The 17666-nt window shown below is 35.9% G+C and overlaps 2 protein-coding genes across 2 annotated transcripts; both read right to left on the bottom strand.

Annotated features, from left to right (window-relative positions):
- Positions 1-3109: 3109 nt before the first annotated feature.
- On the bottom strand, positions 3110-4003 carry LOC148770687 (uncharacterized). The gene has a single exon (XM_088818001.1). The coding sequence runs from the start codon at positions 4001-4003 to the stop codon at positions 3110-3112; it is 894 nt and encodes a 297-aa protein (XP_088674127.1).
- A 7333-nt stretch (positions 4004-11336) lies between these two features.
- LOC105954504 (ACT domain-containing protein ACR8) lies at positions 11337-14575 on the bottom strand. The gene is made up of 7 exons (XM_012978176.2): positions 14306-14575; positions 13853-13898; positions 13662-13776; positions 13479-13546; positions 12636-13202; positions 12197-12301; positions 11337-12097 (listed from the first exon to the last, which is right to left on the bottom strand). The coding sequence occupies exons 1-7, from the start codon at positions 14362-14364 to the stop codon at positions 11732-11734; spliced, it is 1326 nt and encodes a 441-aa protein (XP_012833630.2). The 5' UTR covers positions 14365-14575; the 3' UTR covers positions 11337-11731.
- Positions 14576-17666: the final 3091 nt, after the last annotated feature.

The following is a 17666-nucleotide window of genomic DNA, read 5'->3' as shown; positions in this document are numbered from 1 at the left end:
CGGCCAAGACCTATGCCCCACGTCTTACACTGATGTACGCCATTATGAAGAGGACACCTGTGAATGTGGGCGCGATCATACACGCTGAGATCCGACGATGCTTAGGTGATACCTCTCTAGGTCTGATGTTCCCTTCCCTTATCACTACACTGTGTGATCGTGCAGGGGTCCCCACATACGCGGATGACCGGCTCACCAGGTCACCACAGCCTATCTTCCCTTACCACAAGCTCCAGCCAGCGAGTGGACCCCTAGGCGAGGGCGACTCAGACTTGCCAGATGCTGGTCCCTCAGGTGTTCATGCGGCTCGACCAGAACAAAGGGGCAGAAGAGGCAGACAAGAAGCAGAACCACAGCTCCCGGAGTATGTCGGCCAATGGATGGATGTTATGGAGGAAAATGTGGGATGGTTCAAGAAAATGATGAAGGCCATGGCTGCAGCGCTTCAGTGCAGGACCGATGACATTGTCGAGCCACGGCCGTTCCCACCACGGCCTCGATATGATGGAGCATCAACCTCCGCCGCCGACGAGCAAGCACAAGCGGCAGCCACTACACTGGTGGCACAGGCCTGGGAGGAGTACGAGCGGGGACGACCGGAAGAGGAGGGAGGAGCCCACGAGGACGATCACGACAACTAGGGGACGTTGTGTTTTCTATCCCTTTTATTTTTTATTCTGCTTTTGAGCATAGGGACTATGCTAGAATTTAAGTTTGAGGGTGGTGTGTGTTGAACCTGTTTGTTTTTAGTTCGTTTGTTTTGGGATGAGTCGTTGGATTGATATTTCGTTTACGATGTATCTTTGCTAGACTTTGTTTTTATTTTATTTTATTTATCTTATTTTGATTTGGTCTTCTACATGCATATCATATAATTTAGTTTCGTTTATGTATTTTGATTTCTGTTATTGTGTTATGTTTGTCACATGCATTTCATTTAGGATCGAGTGTAATTTGCATTTCCGGGTTCTTTTGAAGCAAAGCAATTAATGAATTAGTAGATGGGCTAGTTGATTTTAAAATTGAAATTGTGGATCACCGGCTAATTATAGATGAACCTTCCGACTGCGTTTTTGCAACTTGTGTGGATAGCCTTTCGAATCCTTTCCGATTAAGCTTGAGCGCATTTTTCTGAGGGGTATAATAGCCTGAGGTTTGGGGGGCAGGTTAGAATTGAATTATGTGTTCACGATTTCGAGTTGTTGGCTAGAAGTTCTATCAATGGTCTTTACGTTTTTATTCGATTGAAAAAAAAAAAAAAAAAAAAAAAAAAAAAAAAAAAAAGAGAAGTTGTGAGAAAAATCACAATATAGTGTTGTTGTCGTATCTTATTGAATAAAAAGACCTACTTATGCCCAACTCGAGTTTTTGAATTTCAGAATCAAAACTTACTTTTCACCCACATTTCTACTCAAAACCCTCGATGATTGTGTTTATTGTTTAATTACGGATTCTTGAGTCTATCTTTCATTTTGGTGTAGAAACAACTAATTGCGTCGGTAGGAAAGTCGAATACCTTAAAGCCGTGGGCCATTCTGAGATTTTAGGTTTTCTAGCTCGTTTTATCTTTCGAATTAATTGCAATGCTTTGACCAATCCGGCAACTTTGTGGGTGTGTTGTCTGAAAACCCTCACGAGACACAACTCGTCCTTTGGGGGTACCCAGGGGTTCAAAGGCTTGTTGCATACGCTAAATGCAATCGTGGTTCCCTACGTTAGTGGCCTAGTTTAGTTTGGTGTTTTTATTTTCATTTTTGTTGTAGTTTCGTTTTGATTTACTCGGGACGAGTAAAGATCTAAGTTTGAGGGTGTGATAAGTGTTCGTTTTGCACGATTTTTGCTTATCAAATCTTCGAGTTTTGGTCTTCGTTCGTCCGAGTTTCGGCTTTATTTGTATATATTATTGCGTTTCTTGTTTTATTTCCTTTTTTAGGTTTTGTTAGCTTTTGTTGCCAAGTCGAAGCCATTTGGAAGCGAAACCGATTTTTCAAGCCGAGAAAGTGGTCATTAAGACCCAGATCGCGATCCGACTTTCCTGGATCGCGATCTGGGGGCAAATTCCAGTGGCAGACAAGATTCAGACCCAGATCGCGATCCGCACTTCCTGGATCGCGATCTGGGAGGCGGTTCACGTTTTTTTTAAAGAAGCCAGATCGCGATCTGGCTTTATTGGATCGCGATCTGGCGCGATTTTCTAGGGCAGATATTTTAAATTGCAAAGCTTCTTGAGGAAGCTTTGCAATTTACTATAAATAGAAGCAAGCCCTCACTCTTCATTCTTCTTCGACTTTTTACGGTTTTCAACGGTTCTTCGCGGGAATCATCAACGGGGGTTCCGACTTGGGTTTTTCTTACGCAATTTCTTTACGTTTTGTTCTTCATTTCCTTTGTACATTCTTTTGATACTATGTTTGTTATGAACTAAGAACATTTTCTTCTGGGGTAATGAAGCCTTGTATATATTGATTTCGATCGTCATTTCTGCTATCTATTTGTCGTGTTTTGATTTCGTTTATGTTTTCCTGTATTAAATGCTTCTGATTGTGTTGATCAGCTCTCAGACTGATATTAAATAGGAATGAACTCGAGAGAGGATTTCTTGTTTGAAGTTAGGAGAACATAGCTCGGGGTGTGGAAACGGAGACGTGATGCACTTCGGGTAGCCCTTAAGGACTTGACCTAAATGCTCTCTTAATAGCAGGTTCTGAACGGAGACGTCGGACCTGTGGGTAGACTCTAGCTACACTGGAGACGGGGGTTAGAGTATATTAGCGTCTGGGTTAACGAATAGGAACGTGATTTTAGATAGCGGATTTGTCGATCGTTGTTAATTATACCTAGGTGGATTTGGCCCTAGAAGTCCCCTTTAAATCGAAGTCCCCCGCGTTGATTTGTCGTTACTTTATTTTACGTACATTCTATATTTGCATGTTTACGTTCTTGCATGCTTTTAAATTAGGGTTTCTCACCAATCCACTTATTTACGATCGGCTAGATAATATAACGATAATATAATTATACTACTCAGCATTTGAATCTACAAGGTCCCTGTGGATCGATATCCGGAACCACTGTTCTGCAAAATGCGATACCGTATACTTGCGGTAATTTATACGTGAGGAAAACGCGTATCAATAAGAGCGAGACGAAGACCTTTTTGCTTCTTCACAACAGCTTCGATTGGGTCCGAGATCCCTTCGTTTTGCCAGTTTTGTTGAACGATATCCTCACAATCGTCTCTACGTAGCCATATAGCCTCAAACCGAAATGGTCGCTTCTTTCTTCGTTTAGAATCTGTCTGAGGGGGGTCAAGGACGAGTCGAAGTGGAACGTGATCAGAACCTGAGTACGCCATATGATGTACCAAAGCTCTAGGGAACTTTAGTAACCAATCAGCACTAGCACATACTCTGTCGAGTCGACATCTAACCGTATATGGATGGTCCCGGTTGTTCGACCAGGTAAAACGAGGTCCTTCAAATTCCAGATCCGTCAAACCACAATCATCAAGTGCTTCCCGAAAGACCTCTATTTGTGACGGGAGCCGGGAGAGACCACCCTCTTTTTCGTTGTTGCTAAGAATTTCATTGTAGTCGCCGCCGACAATCCACGGCAAGTTACGATGGTTTCTAAGTTGACGAAGAATAGCCCACGATTCATGCCGACGAGAAATCTCAGGGAATCCATAGAACCCGGTCACTCGCCATTTGCTATTGTGGTTCTTGTCAAGAACCTCCGCATCAATATGGTTGTTCGAGTAACTAATGAGATCAACCTCCACTTCTTTTTGCCAAAATAATATTAAACCCCCAGAATTTCCCACCTTATCTATTCCAAAACCGTTCAAGTTCCAACGTCTTTTCAAATTTTCAAGAAGAGGACGTGTTGCTTTCGTTTCCGAAAGGAACACAAGCAGGGGCCTGCAGTCCCGGAGAATGTCTCCGAGAACGTGAATTGTCAAGGGTGCCCCGAGCCCTTGACAATTCCAGAATATGCAACTCATTGACTCCGGCGGGACTGCCTAGCAGTCTCCGCCATTGAACTCATATCTTCGTCATTAAGGCAAAGAAGTTGTCGTTTCCCCACGTTCTCTCTATCCTGTAAAACTTTATTTAAAGACTGAAAAACGAAGTTTTGTTTGTTGATTCACAAAACTTCTTTTAATTATGAGTATTTTATAAAAGGTAAATCAGTATATAATGTTTTAATAATCTGTTGAAAAATAAATTTCCAAAGTTCTCAATTTTTGAGTTAGGAATTTCGTTTCTAGTTTTAAACAATAGTACTTTCTATACTTTTGTTTAATTATATTGAACCATTTGTGTAGATGGCTTCAATCAATGAAATCACTCCTAAGGTTGTCGGCGCGGCCGAAAAACCAAACAAGTTCACGGGCACGGACTTTTCTACTTGGAAGAAAAAAATGTTCTTCTACCCTACTACCATGAATTTGGCCAAATTTCTCAACGAGGAGGCACCTAAGGCGAAGGAAGGAGAAACTCCCGAAAATAACAACGAAGTCTTCCTAGCCATTGATGCGTGGAGTCACTCTGATTTCCTATGCCGTAACTACATCTTGAATTGCTTGGACGAACCGTTGTACAAAGTTTATAGTCCCATAAAGACTGCCAAACTTTTGTGGGATAGTTTGTCCAAGAAATACAAGTCTGAAGATGCGGGATATAGGAAATTCATAGTAGACAAATTCCAATTTTATCGAATGGTCGATAGCAAAACTGTGAGTGAGCAAGTGAATGGACTCCAACTCATGATCTACGATATTCTCGCCGAGGGTCATGAGGTGAGTGAATCCTATCAAGTGGCTTCCATAATTGGAAAGCTTCCACCGAGTTGGACGGAGTTCAAACACTACCTAAGGCACAAGAAATCGGTTATCAAATGGACGATGGAGGAACTCATAGCAAGGCTCAAGACCGAGGACGATAATAAAATTACCAAAGGTGGTCAATACGTGGCTAAGGCACACGTAGTAGAGAGCTCGAAGCAGAGCAACAAGCGAAAGGGTCCTACATTTAACAAAGGACCAAACAACAAGAAAAATAAGAGGTTCACTGGAGCGTGCTTCGTTTGTGGAAAGAATGGACACCTTGCGAAGGATTGTTGCCACCGCAAAGAAAATAATAAAAATGAAGCGAATGTCACCATTGACTTAGCCGCCTCCGAGAACGACAACATGCACTTTTCGGCAGTTATAACGGAGGCCTACCTAATGAGCGATACGCGAGGATGGTGGATAGACACCGGGGCAACTCGTCACATTTGCTATGACAAGAGCATGTTTTCCTCCTACAAAAAGTTGGAGCAAGAACAAAAGCTTTTCATGGGAAATGATGCTTATTCGGTGGTTGAAGGACAAGAACAAATGATCCTAAAATTCACTTCCGGGAAGGAAGTTACCTTGAACGATGTGCTACACGTTCCGGATATTAGGAATAACTTAATCAGTGGTTCTATCCTAACCAAGAAAGGTTTCAAGTTGGCTTTTGAGTCGGACAAATTTGTGCTAACCAAAGGAGGGTTCTAAGTGGGAAAAGGGTACCTATGTGACGATCCCTTTAAGGCGAACGTAGCCGTTATCGGCAAGAACTAAGCTATTAAATTTATATTAATAATTTTAGTTTATATGGTTTATTTGCATTTTGTGATATAAGTTGTAAGAAGTTATTGCGTTTGCTTAATTTGGTGTTTATTATACAATTGTGTATAAAATTATTTACATATATATTTTTGTTACTCAGTTTTCACATTTGCATAAAGGATAATGTGTTCTTGGAAAATGTGTTCAAGAAAATATTTTTGAGTGTATATCTACGTGTAAAGCTTTCATTTCAATAGCTTTAACAGGGGTAAAATTCAAAATCATCCCTGAGGTTTGCACTCAACTTCAAATTCATCCCTGGGGTTCTATGGAACTTCAATTTCATCCTCCAAATCTTTTTAGCCGCCAAATGTGAAGGAAATTTTCAGAAATCCCCAAACTGCCCTTTATCCCTTAAACTAACTATTTGGCTCCATCTTCTCAAAAGAAAAAAAATATTTATTATTTTTCTCTTCAAAGATTATTTATGATTTGAATTTTTTAACATGAACTCTTATTGAAATTAAATATTTTTTTTTTCATTATATAAATTTGATCACTACACTTTATCATTCTACTATTAAAATAAATGGTAAAACAAGGTTTTAACGAGGCCTCTTTCTATTTAAAAAAAAATCATGTTCATCTTCAAATTATACACATTCAACTAGTTCATCTTACATAGTTCACATAAATTGCATAATCAATAACATAACTAAAGGAGTTTCAATAATCATTTTTTAATATTTATGTTTCATATACTATTTTGATTAGTGTTAATAAATATTTATTATTTATGGTATTTTGTGTGGCAATCTTTAAAAAAGACTGCCCCAAACCCCATAAATATTTAGTTCATCATTTTAAATCTCAGCCCGAAATAAATAATTCATGATTCCGTATTTGGGTGAGTGCATAATATTTTATGTTTGTGTTCACATTTATAAAAACTAAAATTTGCTCCAACTATTTTTTCCAGCAACTAGTTTTTCAAACAATTATATTTTTCCACCAAAGTTCACTATTTGTTGGGGGCAGTCTTGGTATTTCTTGTTTTTCCTTCAAATTTGGTGGTTAAATGAGGGTGCAAAGGATGAAATTGACGCTGAATAGAACCTCAGGGATGAATTTGAAGTTGAGAGCAAACCTCAGGGATGATTTTGAATTTTACCCCTTTAACAGTACAAAGGTTTACAAGATGAGAATTTCGTCTTAATTGTCATTTTGTGCACAAATTATTTAAAAACTCATGTAATCACTATGCCTTTCAACTTTGTGGTTTATTTGTGAAATATAGAAAGTTGGTTATATTATTGTGTTGCAAATATTTGATTAAATAAAACTGGGTTTTATTTGGAAAAATATAAATATGAAATTTGCGTTGAGGCAATGTTTGCGAAACAAATTGAATTAAGAAGAGCTTAAAATATCTAGAGCCAATTCACATCGACTTATGCGATTTTAAGTTAATAATAACTAGAAATAGAAAAAAAAATAATAACAATATTTCATCTATGATTGTATGAATACGAAGGTATCGGAAAAACTGTGGGGGAGCTCTCTTTATGTCAAAAATAATATCATTCCTTTATGAGTTAGGAAAACTTCAAGATTGATTATAAATATTTGAAACTGTGCACCGTTGACAGCCCAGAAATATTGTCTTAAGGGAATAATTGCTTTGGCAAGCCTCGATCGTTCTTTGTGTTTTTCACAATTCCTCTTTTCAACGAACAAGTAAGTATTTTTCGTTTACGCAGATTGTTATTAATTATTCCAACAGTAATTTGATTTGTTTTTTTTTTTAAATATGTTAATTGAAACCCAGAGTATTCCTTAATGGGCAGGTGATGGTAATGAATGAGCTGGTATTCAGTATGTTATGAGTGCAGGGGTTCTGGTTCAGATGCAATGCATTTGGTTCATAACGTCTTTGTGGTTTTATTACCAAGTAGAATTAAGGATTTGTTGAGAATTATTTGAATTCTACTAGTTTGATATGTAGTAAAGTTTACCTGAATTATCATAAGAAAAATCGAATAGATGAAAAAATTACTTGAATATTCGAACAATAGTCGTCCATTTGGTTTATTGTTGCTTCCTTGTTGATAAAATCATAAATATCCTTACAGTTTGCAAGATTGAAAAGAAGGAAATTTGTTAAACTCTGAGAGTTTTCGGAATTACGTTGGAAGTTACTTTACAATCTATCAAAATCTATTATGTATCTAACAAGCCCCCATAAATCTATAGTCTGTTGTGTATGTAACATGAAATAACTTTGAATAATTACAAAAAGAGGGCTCAAATAAGTTTCCCTCTTGTCCTCTCGTAAGCCAAATATGCAATCTTAGAAATATAATGGGCTATATGTATAAAGATTTGGCGGACTTTTTAAAATTTGAGTTCGGATAATATTTATCTAGAATATCAATTGGGCTAATCCTTAATTATGACAAATTTCGCTACTGCAATATTTTATCGCAGGATAATTCGACCCTCTAGATAAAGTTTAGGATATTATAATATAGTACTTGGTAGTTTAGGAACATATGAACGATATACGAAAAATTCACTATTTTATAAGACACGATGTTGTACACTTGTTGTTTTGCATGTAGTATTACTTCATGTTAGCTGGTATTGCATATCGTTCAATTGACTATTTAAGATGGTCGTACCGTACATACGGCCGATTTAATTTATTGATTCGACTCTAACGTAAGGTTTACTACCGGGCGAAATTTATATATACAAAATAGATTGTTTGTCGGGTAAAATCGATCCCTTGTTATATTAGATAAAGTACACTAAACGAGCATATAAACTCGTCTGATGTGTGTAAAATATATATTTGAATAAATTTATGATCATATATTTGTGAAGGAAACAAGATTATTTATATTTGTTTTTGCAGGCCTAACTACAATTTTGTGGTCAAATTTTATGTGCTACAAGTCGACAAATTATATTGTTATCAAAAACTTAATATTCCCTTGTTTAAGAAACAAAAACTAAGTTGACAAGAATGTAAGAAGAACCTTTAGCTATGTAAATCCAAATTAAATTAAAGCACACATAAATATAATTGGTCATCATTTTTATTTGTGTCGAGTCTAACTTATTAATTGGCATATTGGCTAAATTATTGAATTAAATTAGTGGGTTCAGCATATTTGATTGGTGCTTAAGATAATGACAAATGATTAATTTTAGTTAAACCCAAATGTGTTGGACCAAAATACGGACAAAAACCAATTTTGAGAATCTATACAAGAACATAAATGCTAGTTAGACGTGGTATCCAACAATTTAATCTCTACACTTTGTTTGTTTCTTTGTTTTTAGCGTGGATCGAAACATTCTATACGACAAAATATTTTAAATAACTACGCCAAACAGATCTTATTTATTAGGATTACATATATACAAATTGCACCCTATACAGGTACAAATGTCGCATATACTCCTTGTACTACAAAATATGAAAAAGTGGCCCCTGCTGCATGTTAAAGAATCCATCAATTTTTAAAGTTGATCGACCATTGCACTAGATGTTGGATAATTTTTTACCAAAATGCTCATCTAGTTGTGTATAAAAGTTATGCCTCTTTCTATCTCTCTTGTACTCAATTTACTCCCAATTTTTTTCATGTTTCTTACCTAAGTTAATTTTCCACAATCTAAAAATTTCAGGAAAAAAAAATATATCATGAAAATTATTTATACATTCCTTTTAAATTTAGGAAATTTTGCAATTTTGTTACTTTGGAAACACTACTACATGGAATGTTTTTCTAGAATTACGTGTCGATACAACCGGAATGCTACGTGATAAAGTAAAAAAATTGGTCAAGTAATAAAGTCGAAAAATGACTATTTATATCATATAAATGTAAGGGTAAAAGGTAACTACGCTACATAAACTAACAGTGTAAGAGATTTGAGGGTTGACGTTAAGTTGACAGCAGGGCCGTTTCTGAGGGGAGGCGAAGTCGCCTAGGGCCCCCGGATTTTTGTAAAAATTTAGGGCCCCCAATTTTTTTTATACTATTTATGTATTAGTATTCATTTATAAAAAAAATATATTATATATATATAATTATTGCGAACTCTAATTCATGAATAGATATTGATCAACAATTTTTACTTATTTCTATAATTCCTCTTATTATGGGGCCTCCAATTATTAAATTTATAGTGCATTAGCTATTTATTCTTAAAAGAAATTCAGGGGCACTGCCCACGAACCCCCGAAAATTTATAGTTTTGTCTCTAGCTATATACCTTACAAAAACGAGTTCACATAGATTGTAGAAGGGCCCCATTTTTCAATCATTTTCAAATCTCGCCTAGGGCCCCCAAAATTTTAGGAACGGGCCTGGTTGAGAGATCACTTGTCGCATTTTGTAGTACAGTAAGGTATATCAACACTGATGATAATACACGGATGCAATTTGTATTTAACCATGTTTCTTGGTTATTTATCTATTTTGTATATAGTTAGTTAAATCGATTAGATATTCTCTTTTTACAATAAGGACTGCCTATGAATAAACCGTTATATTGATTTATTATTCATTCTTATTTGTTATTTAGCATCAAAAATCATATTTGATTTCAGATCGAATTGAAATAAACTTAAATGAAGATGGATATCATACTAAATTTAAGAGTTTGTCGTTGTTAAATGGGTCTGGGCATAATTCATTTTCAAAAGCTAGCTTAATGAGAGAGGATGTCAATTTCAAATATAAGCATTCGGGTGTGGAACTAAGATACAACCTAACACTCATTTAGAAAAGGAAAAAAAGTAAAGAAATATATGTTCGAACTTATTTCTTTAATTGTTTTCGGCCTATTAAAAATCGATCTTCTAAACGGAAGAAAAAAAATGCTAGGAAATAATTGTGTCAATTGTACGTAATCCACACATCACATGTTCGTTTCACAATTAATCCATCCAAGTCCCGCAAGGGATGGCCTAACTATTAGAGTGAGTGAACCTGTGTCGATTGATTCAGGTTCGAATCCCCTTGCCAACGGTCGTTGAGTGGAGTTTATTACACATGGTTAGCCTAGTATGGTTTACGTTTTTCGTATGATTTGCAAGCTATTATACGCAAGTATAGGTTTACCTAATACACCATTAGGTGCGCCTTTGTCTTCAATTAGGAGCGCGCCTTTGTCATCAATTTCTATTTATTTTCAAGTCTCATTTTGGATGAATTTCAATAAATTATGCGTCGCTACATTTTTACATTATGATTGATGTATTTCATTCCACGTCTTCTATCTGACTTGAACGTTGGAGAGTGAATTACCGACCAATTCATACTTAATAAATATTTTATTACAAATATTATATTTATATATACATTCGTACATATATGATTAAAAATATGTATAAATGTATAGTTGAGGCATACCCAATAAATTTAATATCTAAAATATGGGGCAGGTGGAATAGACAATCTACCACAACAACTTAATATATGAGGCCTCAATTATCAATTTCAAGAGTGGGAATGCTGTCAATTTCAGTTGCAGCCTTGCACTCCAAGTGTTCAAACTTCAAATATACCACCCAATAAATTCCTACTATACATCACTTTCAACCAAAAAAGTCAAACAAAAATCAACTTCAACTTAAAAGTTGTTTTGCCAACTGTATAATGCTCCAACTATATTTGCTTATAATAAGGAAACAAACACACCCTCCACCATTCCGGAAATCAAGGGAAAAAATTAAATAAATTTTAGACAATAGAATTTAAAACTCAAGAAATAAGAATTATGTATGTACAAAACATATCACGTGTCTTCTTACACTAATTCTACTCTTCCCAAAGAAAAATTAGTGGGGGAGGTGGCCCCCCATATCATCCACCTTCAATGTGTGTGTACTATGTGATTAATTAACTATGCAAATCCAACCAACCAACCCCCAACTAAATTCCATCTACTATGTACAAGTGTCCAGCTCATTCGTCCAACTCCCCGAAGCGCGAAGAATATGCCGTTTGGATCGCAGGATTTGATTCGACTGACGACAAATCCAAGAACCCGGCTCTCGTTTTCAAGTTAATTGCGACCGGTTTCAAATCCATCCCATTCGGAGTTATTTGAAAATCAAGAATAAGATTTGATCAATCCCAAGTTGAATAAATTCCTTTTCACCATGCTACCGAGTGATAGCAGCATGGCCCCGCCACTACCCATCGTCGTGGGCCCCACCCTTTCGACCGTCTGATGATAGATCAACGGCAACTCCTTCACTTTCAAATCGCTCAACCCGATCTTTTGTCGAACGGACTCAATAAGTTTCGAATCCGCCGGATTCCCGACAGCATCCGTCACGTAGAACACGTTGAGTGCAGTGTCCTTTCTTGTGGATATCTCTGCCCTCGTCACGTTCAAGCCGTTCTCGCGGAAGGTTCTAGTAACATCCGCCAAGAGATTTTTTCTATCCGATGTACAAAGCTCAAGCCTCACACCCTATCATCACACAAGAATATTCTCAGTTAAATAGATAAATAAAATGAAATTAAAAAAAACGAAAACACCGAATAAAACCTAAACGGAACGTAATATTACCTCAGATGCCCTCCGCTCGATTGCAGCAAGTAGACATAGAATCACACGCTGCTTTTCAGCTTCCGAACTAATCGGTGATCCATCCATGTGTTTAATGAAGAATTCCTATTAAAAAAGAAAAAAAAAAGTCCATCATTAAAGCACATTTTTCACTTCTTACATCATATGAACAACAATAATAAATGAGTTTATTGCAATTAGTACCCCTATGTTATATCTATATACTAAAAACCCACCCCATATTATTTTATTGACAAAAAACCCCCTGGGATTTTTTTTTAGCAATTAGTACCCTTGTTTAGGGGGTTGTGTGCTAAAACAAATTCAACCACAGGGGCATTTTTGCCAATAAAATAACATAAGGTAGTTGTTTAGCAATTCGACATAACACAGTGCAATAGACCAGTATTTATTTATACATATATGTATAAATATATACCATGGTTGCTCTATCTCCTGACGTGTCGACGGTGGCATGAAAAACAACATACTGCATGTCGGTCAACGTGCAAACCACGTCAAACAAAAGCTTCGTCCGATCCTTCGACTGAATATTCACAACCGAATAGTCCCTCTGCAGATAGTTCTGCACCGAAATAACGGCCGATTCGCCACGCGTATTCATCACAGACTTCCTGTCGTAATCCCTGTCGGCGAACATCATCTGATGGAGCCTCCTCTCGGTGTGCGTAACCGTGAACGAGACGGAGGTTTTGGCGCTCCGAATGTCGTTGTCGCCTTTCAGGACGTTCCTCAGCATCGTCTCGATCGCGTCTAATTTATCCGAGTCGTCGATCGACGAACCTGAAATGTTGTCCTTGAGATAGATCAGGGCTGCGATTCGGCCGTTGTGTGTCCACACCTTAGCGTCGGAAATTGTGCAGTGCAGATTGGATAGCACTGCAAAGACTTCCGATAAAAGGCCGACTCGGTCAGTTCCAGTTAGTTCTAGAGCCGTTAGGCCCTCGAAGCTTTTGGATATTCCGTAATGCACCGTCTCGAGTGACTGCAATTGAATGATCGAAAACATGTTAATAATCCCACTCGAAAATAAATAAAATTTAATTAAAAATTAGGGTTTAATTGCAATCAGTACCCCTGGACCCCTGGTTATATCCAATTGCTAAGATTCAATTTTTTTTAGCACAAAGCCCCCTTAACAGGGGTATTATTGCTTACAAAACTAAATTATTGGGGGTTTTTTGTCAATTAAATAACACGGGGTGGGTTTTTTAGCAATTCGAAACAACATAAGGGGTACTAAGAGAAAAAAAATAATTACCTGCTCAATGTAACGGAAGACGCTCTCATCGGTTAATTTGTTTCCGTTTAAATCAGTCACGTGAAAAACTGCATATTCAAAATGGAAAAAACGTTAAAATTAACGGCAGCAAGTTTATATGCAGACTGTGAAAAACTCAATGCTAACGTGCACCAAATACGGCGGCGCGTGAATGACACTCACCATCCATGAACCACCGACCGTCGGAAGAAATGTAAGCCTTCTTGATTGACAGATTCAAATCCATCAGAACCTGAACAGCTTCGAGAAGGATCCCGTGTTTTCTTGCGCTATCGATCTGTCAAAATGAATTAATTAAAAATTAAAATTCAATTTTATTGATCGAGTCAAATTTAATTTGACAAAAGATATACCATGACTCGGGTAGCATTGGAACAACCGGCGTTGTCGATCATGACCCTGCAAGATGTCGACGGAGCAACAGTGAGAACAAGGGCATTTTCGGAACTTCCCAAAATACCAAGAAATTTTGGGGGTGAAAATTGAAATACCACGTTTTACAGGGGCCGGAAAAAAAATTCAATTCCAAGACAAAACTACAGTAGCAAACATAAATTTCGTAAAAGAGTCAGATTTTCCCCCAAAAAATTAAAAAGAAAAAAATCTTCAAAAATTTCGAAAAAAAATTGAGGGGTGTAAGTGAAAATTTATGAAAACCCAGTAATTTACAGAGAGAGAGAAATCCAAACAGGGCAAAAAAAAAACAGAGAAAATCACACACAAGAACACACAGTGAGAGTGAGAGAGAGAGAGAGAGAGAGAGAGAGAGAGAGAGAGAGAGAGAGAGAGAGGAAGGAATGACTGACCTAGGGGTAGACATTCGAATAAGAAGCTTTTCGTATTCATCCAACGTTGGCCACTCCATACTTCTTCTATTATCAGACACAGCAAATTTCAAACTCTGAAGATTTCCTCTTTCTCTCTCCTCTTTCTCTCTCTAAGTTCTCTTTCTCTTGTTGTTCGCTTTTGTAATTGTTCTCTCTTTCTCTCTCTAAAACATTTGACACAAGACTGCATGCTCTTAACCCTCCTGAAGTGCGAGTATTTATATATGCATTTTAATTAGTTAATTAATAAATAATACAATTTTTTTTTTTTTTGCTTTTAATTTGAATACTCCGTACAATATCGAGGCCCACGCCTCTAAAACAAAGGCATCCTCCCTGTCACATGGGGTATAATTGACCGTATTAGCTGCCCGGAGTGACCGGCATCTCGACAATAGTATCTTTATTTCACTTTGTTGCTCCTTATTTTCTCGATAACATTCTATTTCTTTTGGATTTTATAACATAAATTGCTTTTTGTAGCCTTATTTTCCAAGTAAAATGCATTTTAGTACTTTCAAGAATGATCTTATTCATCGTGTAAAAGTGGTTTAGTTGGTGGAATAATGACAGTTTAGTGTGTAACGATTTTAATTTGATTTTTCTTGTCATTGCGGAGCTTGCTCACCTCTTCGTGTTATTTACATGCTATTGTACAGGAGCGAGATTTATCTGGTGCACACATCTTATACTTTGTTAGCTGCAAAAAGTAATTGTTGAGGTCATTTGAATAAGGTTTTGAAATGATAATAAAATAGATCTACGAATTTAATTTCAAATTATGTACATAAATTATGACCAAATGATTTTGTTAAAATCATTTATCTTGGATTTTCCATACCATGTGAGAGGAAAATGAGCTTCCTAAAGCTCACGAAGGATCTTGGAATCCGATTGTCTTGAAGCTATTACTATCCATTCAGATTGGGAAGACCTGAACTGAACAGCCAAAGTTTATATTGAACGTATCCGATGATTCTGGGGTCTTCGGTCCAAGTGGAGGTTCAAATTTGTTTCGAGGAGCGCGAATAACTGTAGTGTGCTCATTTTTCGGGCACTTGGGCATCTCGTTCTTCGTGGGAAGGTCTTGTTCCCTGAATTTAATTCCTAGTTCTTGTTTTTGTGATGTTAGTTTTTCTACTATTGACGATTGTAATTTGTAACTTCTCTTTCTACGATTCAATTTACATACGAAAATGAAAATAAGTACTTGTGTGTGAACACACGATGATAATGATATACCCGATGTAATTAATTCGTAATTCGTTGTAGCAAGAAATAAATTGGGAGAAACAAAGGAGGCAACAAAAATTTCCATACCTAATTTTGAAATAGAGTTTTTAGTACAAAGGCATGTGAGGGTGGGTGAATCTACCTAAAGCTTGGTGGGGCCTACTAATAAGTAATAAATTATGGCGGTAATTAAGAGGGGTTTTTTGTGGGAAGTTGTTTAAATGGGAGAAATTTGCCGACCAAAATGATGACGTGTGCACGTGACAACACCGCCCGTATCGGCTTTTTCTCTTGTTTGCCTGCCCGTCGTTTTCGGCCGGATTTTCTTGTTGTTTTCTCGGATCGAACCACTTGCTTATAACGAACTCCTTTGTTTTTCTTTTACTACTTGGCTTCTTTTTATCAACAATACAAAAGAGCATCATTCTTTTTTTAAATGGAAAACATAATAACAATTTTGGGTTGGCTTAAGCTTAATTAGGATGTTAAATGTTTATATTAATATCACACTAAACTTCAAATATTGTTTTAAAAGCTAAAAAAAAAAAAGAATACACATAATTTTATATAATAAATGCTATTATTTCTATTTTTTTCGAACGGGATTATAGGATAAACTTCGAGGTGGTTGTTTAACCGGAATAATTAGGATAATAAGATAACTTTATTTGAGTGAGGGAAAAATACAGTTTTCCTCCCTAAAGTTTGCATTTGTTTCACATTTGATCTCCTATGTTTATAAAAAATACATTTGATCTCTCATGTTTCAACAATTTGATATTTTTTGTAATTTTCGCCAATTTGTTGTTAGTTCGTCAGTTAAGAGAGGGATGAACATGTGCTTGATTCCGTTAGTACTAACGAAAATAACCAAAAATGTTAAACTATTAAAATATGAGGGACTAAATCTGTTATTTGTTAATAAGGAGACCAAATGTGAAACTAAGATAAACTTGAAAGACGAAAAATGCAATTTTTTTATTTGAGTGATTTGGGATATATACTTGTTATGTGACCAAACGAGCGACTAAAAATATGCAGTAAATAATCAGTTTCTTGTAGGTACCAGACTCAGGTCTGCTATCCTAATGAGACCGATAAATCGCCATAATCTATGTTCGTTCATAAAAAAATTATCGAGATCCTATGGGCGAGAGATTTTTCGCCTTTTAGTGCAGTAAGCATCGTGCGGGTTGTGGATATATAATTAATTGCATAAATTAATATAACCTAATGCTTAGGTTTGTATCGACGTGCCATGATTATGTTACCTATTTCTGTTGGAAAATTGGATGAAACGCGTTGAAATAAAGTTTAACTAATTTTAAATTTCAAAACCCAATCTTAAAAGGTTAATAAACAGTTGGCTAATATATCATAAATCATAATAATATACAGTTAAGGCTATATCCTAGTGACCGTTTCCAAAGCTTTTAAAAATAGAGGTTATGAATATTTGTTATAATCTCAATAATCTATTTCAAAGTATATCTACTAATGCAGTTTATATTTATATATATGTTAAAATAAGTTTTTTTAAGTTAATATTTCGAAAAGAAAATAAAAATTCTGCAATAAGTTTTCGATCTTAAAATAACATTGGATATTTGTATCAGTGTTATTTGGGGCTACTCGATAAAACTTCCTCATTGAATGTAAGTATAGAAATAAATTCAAATTTAAATCTCATATTTCAGATAACCCCTTGAACTGCGGAATATTTAAATTACCCAAATTTAGTATCTTTTTGAATTTCTTTGTTTTTATATTTTTTTTTTTATTAATTTTCGTTTTATTTGTATGTTCGATTTTTTTAGTTTAAATAAGCTTTTTAATTTAGTTTTTTATGAGGGGTTTTCCTATAATCCCTTGTTAATTTATCTAAATTGATCAGTCTATAAAGACATTTTAGATATTTCACAAAATAATTAGTTAAAATTTAAAGTTCATAAAGCAACAAACTTATAAACAGCACCTTAATGAAGTACTTAGCAATATTTAAATGACGGATCATTCATTGTTTTTTTTTATAGTATAGTTTCAATAAATTAAAAAAAAATATTGTTAAAATTAAAGTTTTACTAACTTGTACACTAGCTAAAGAATC

This window comes from Erythranthe guttata, chromosome 5 (assembly GCF_056151865.1).
Source record: "Erythranthe guttata isolate IM_541 chromosome 5, IM_541, whole genome shotgun sequence".
In the NCBI taxonomy this organism is placed as follows: domain Eukaryota; kingdom Viridiplantae; phylum Streptophyta; class Magnoliopsida; order Lamiales; family Phrymaceae; genus Erythranthe; species Erythranthe guttata.
This window is presented reverse-complemented; position numbering and strand designations above follow the sequence as displayed.

Coding starts and splice junctions, on each gene's coding strand:
- LOC148770687 (XM_088818001.1), bottom strand. CDS start 4,003: ATGAGTTGCATATTCTGGAATTGTCAAGGGCTCGGGGCACCCTTGACA.
- LOC105954504 (XM_012978176.2), bottom strand. CDS start 14,364: ATGGAGTGGCCAACGTTGGATGAATACGAAAAGCTTCTTATTCGAATG. Junction 13,899..14,305: donor ATTCGAATGTCTACCCCTAG/GTCAGTCATTCC, acceptor GACATCTTGCAG/GGTCATGATCGACAACGCCG. Junction 13,547..13,661: donor CGGTCGGTGGTTCATGGATG/GTGAGTGTCATT, acceptor TTGAATATGCAG/TTTTTCACGTGACTGATTTA.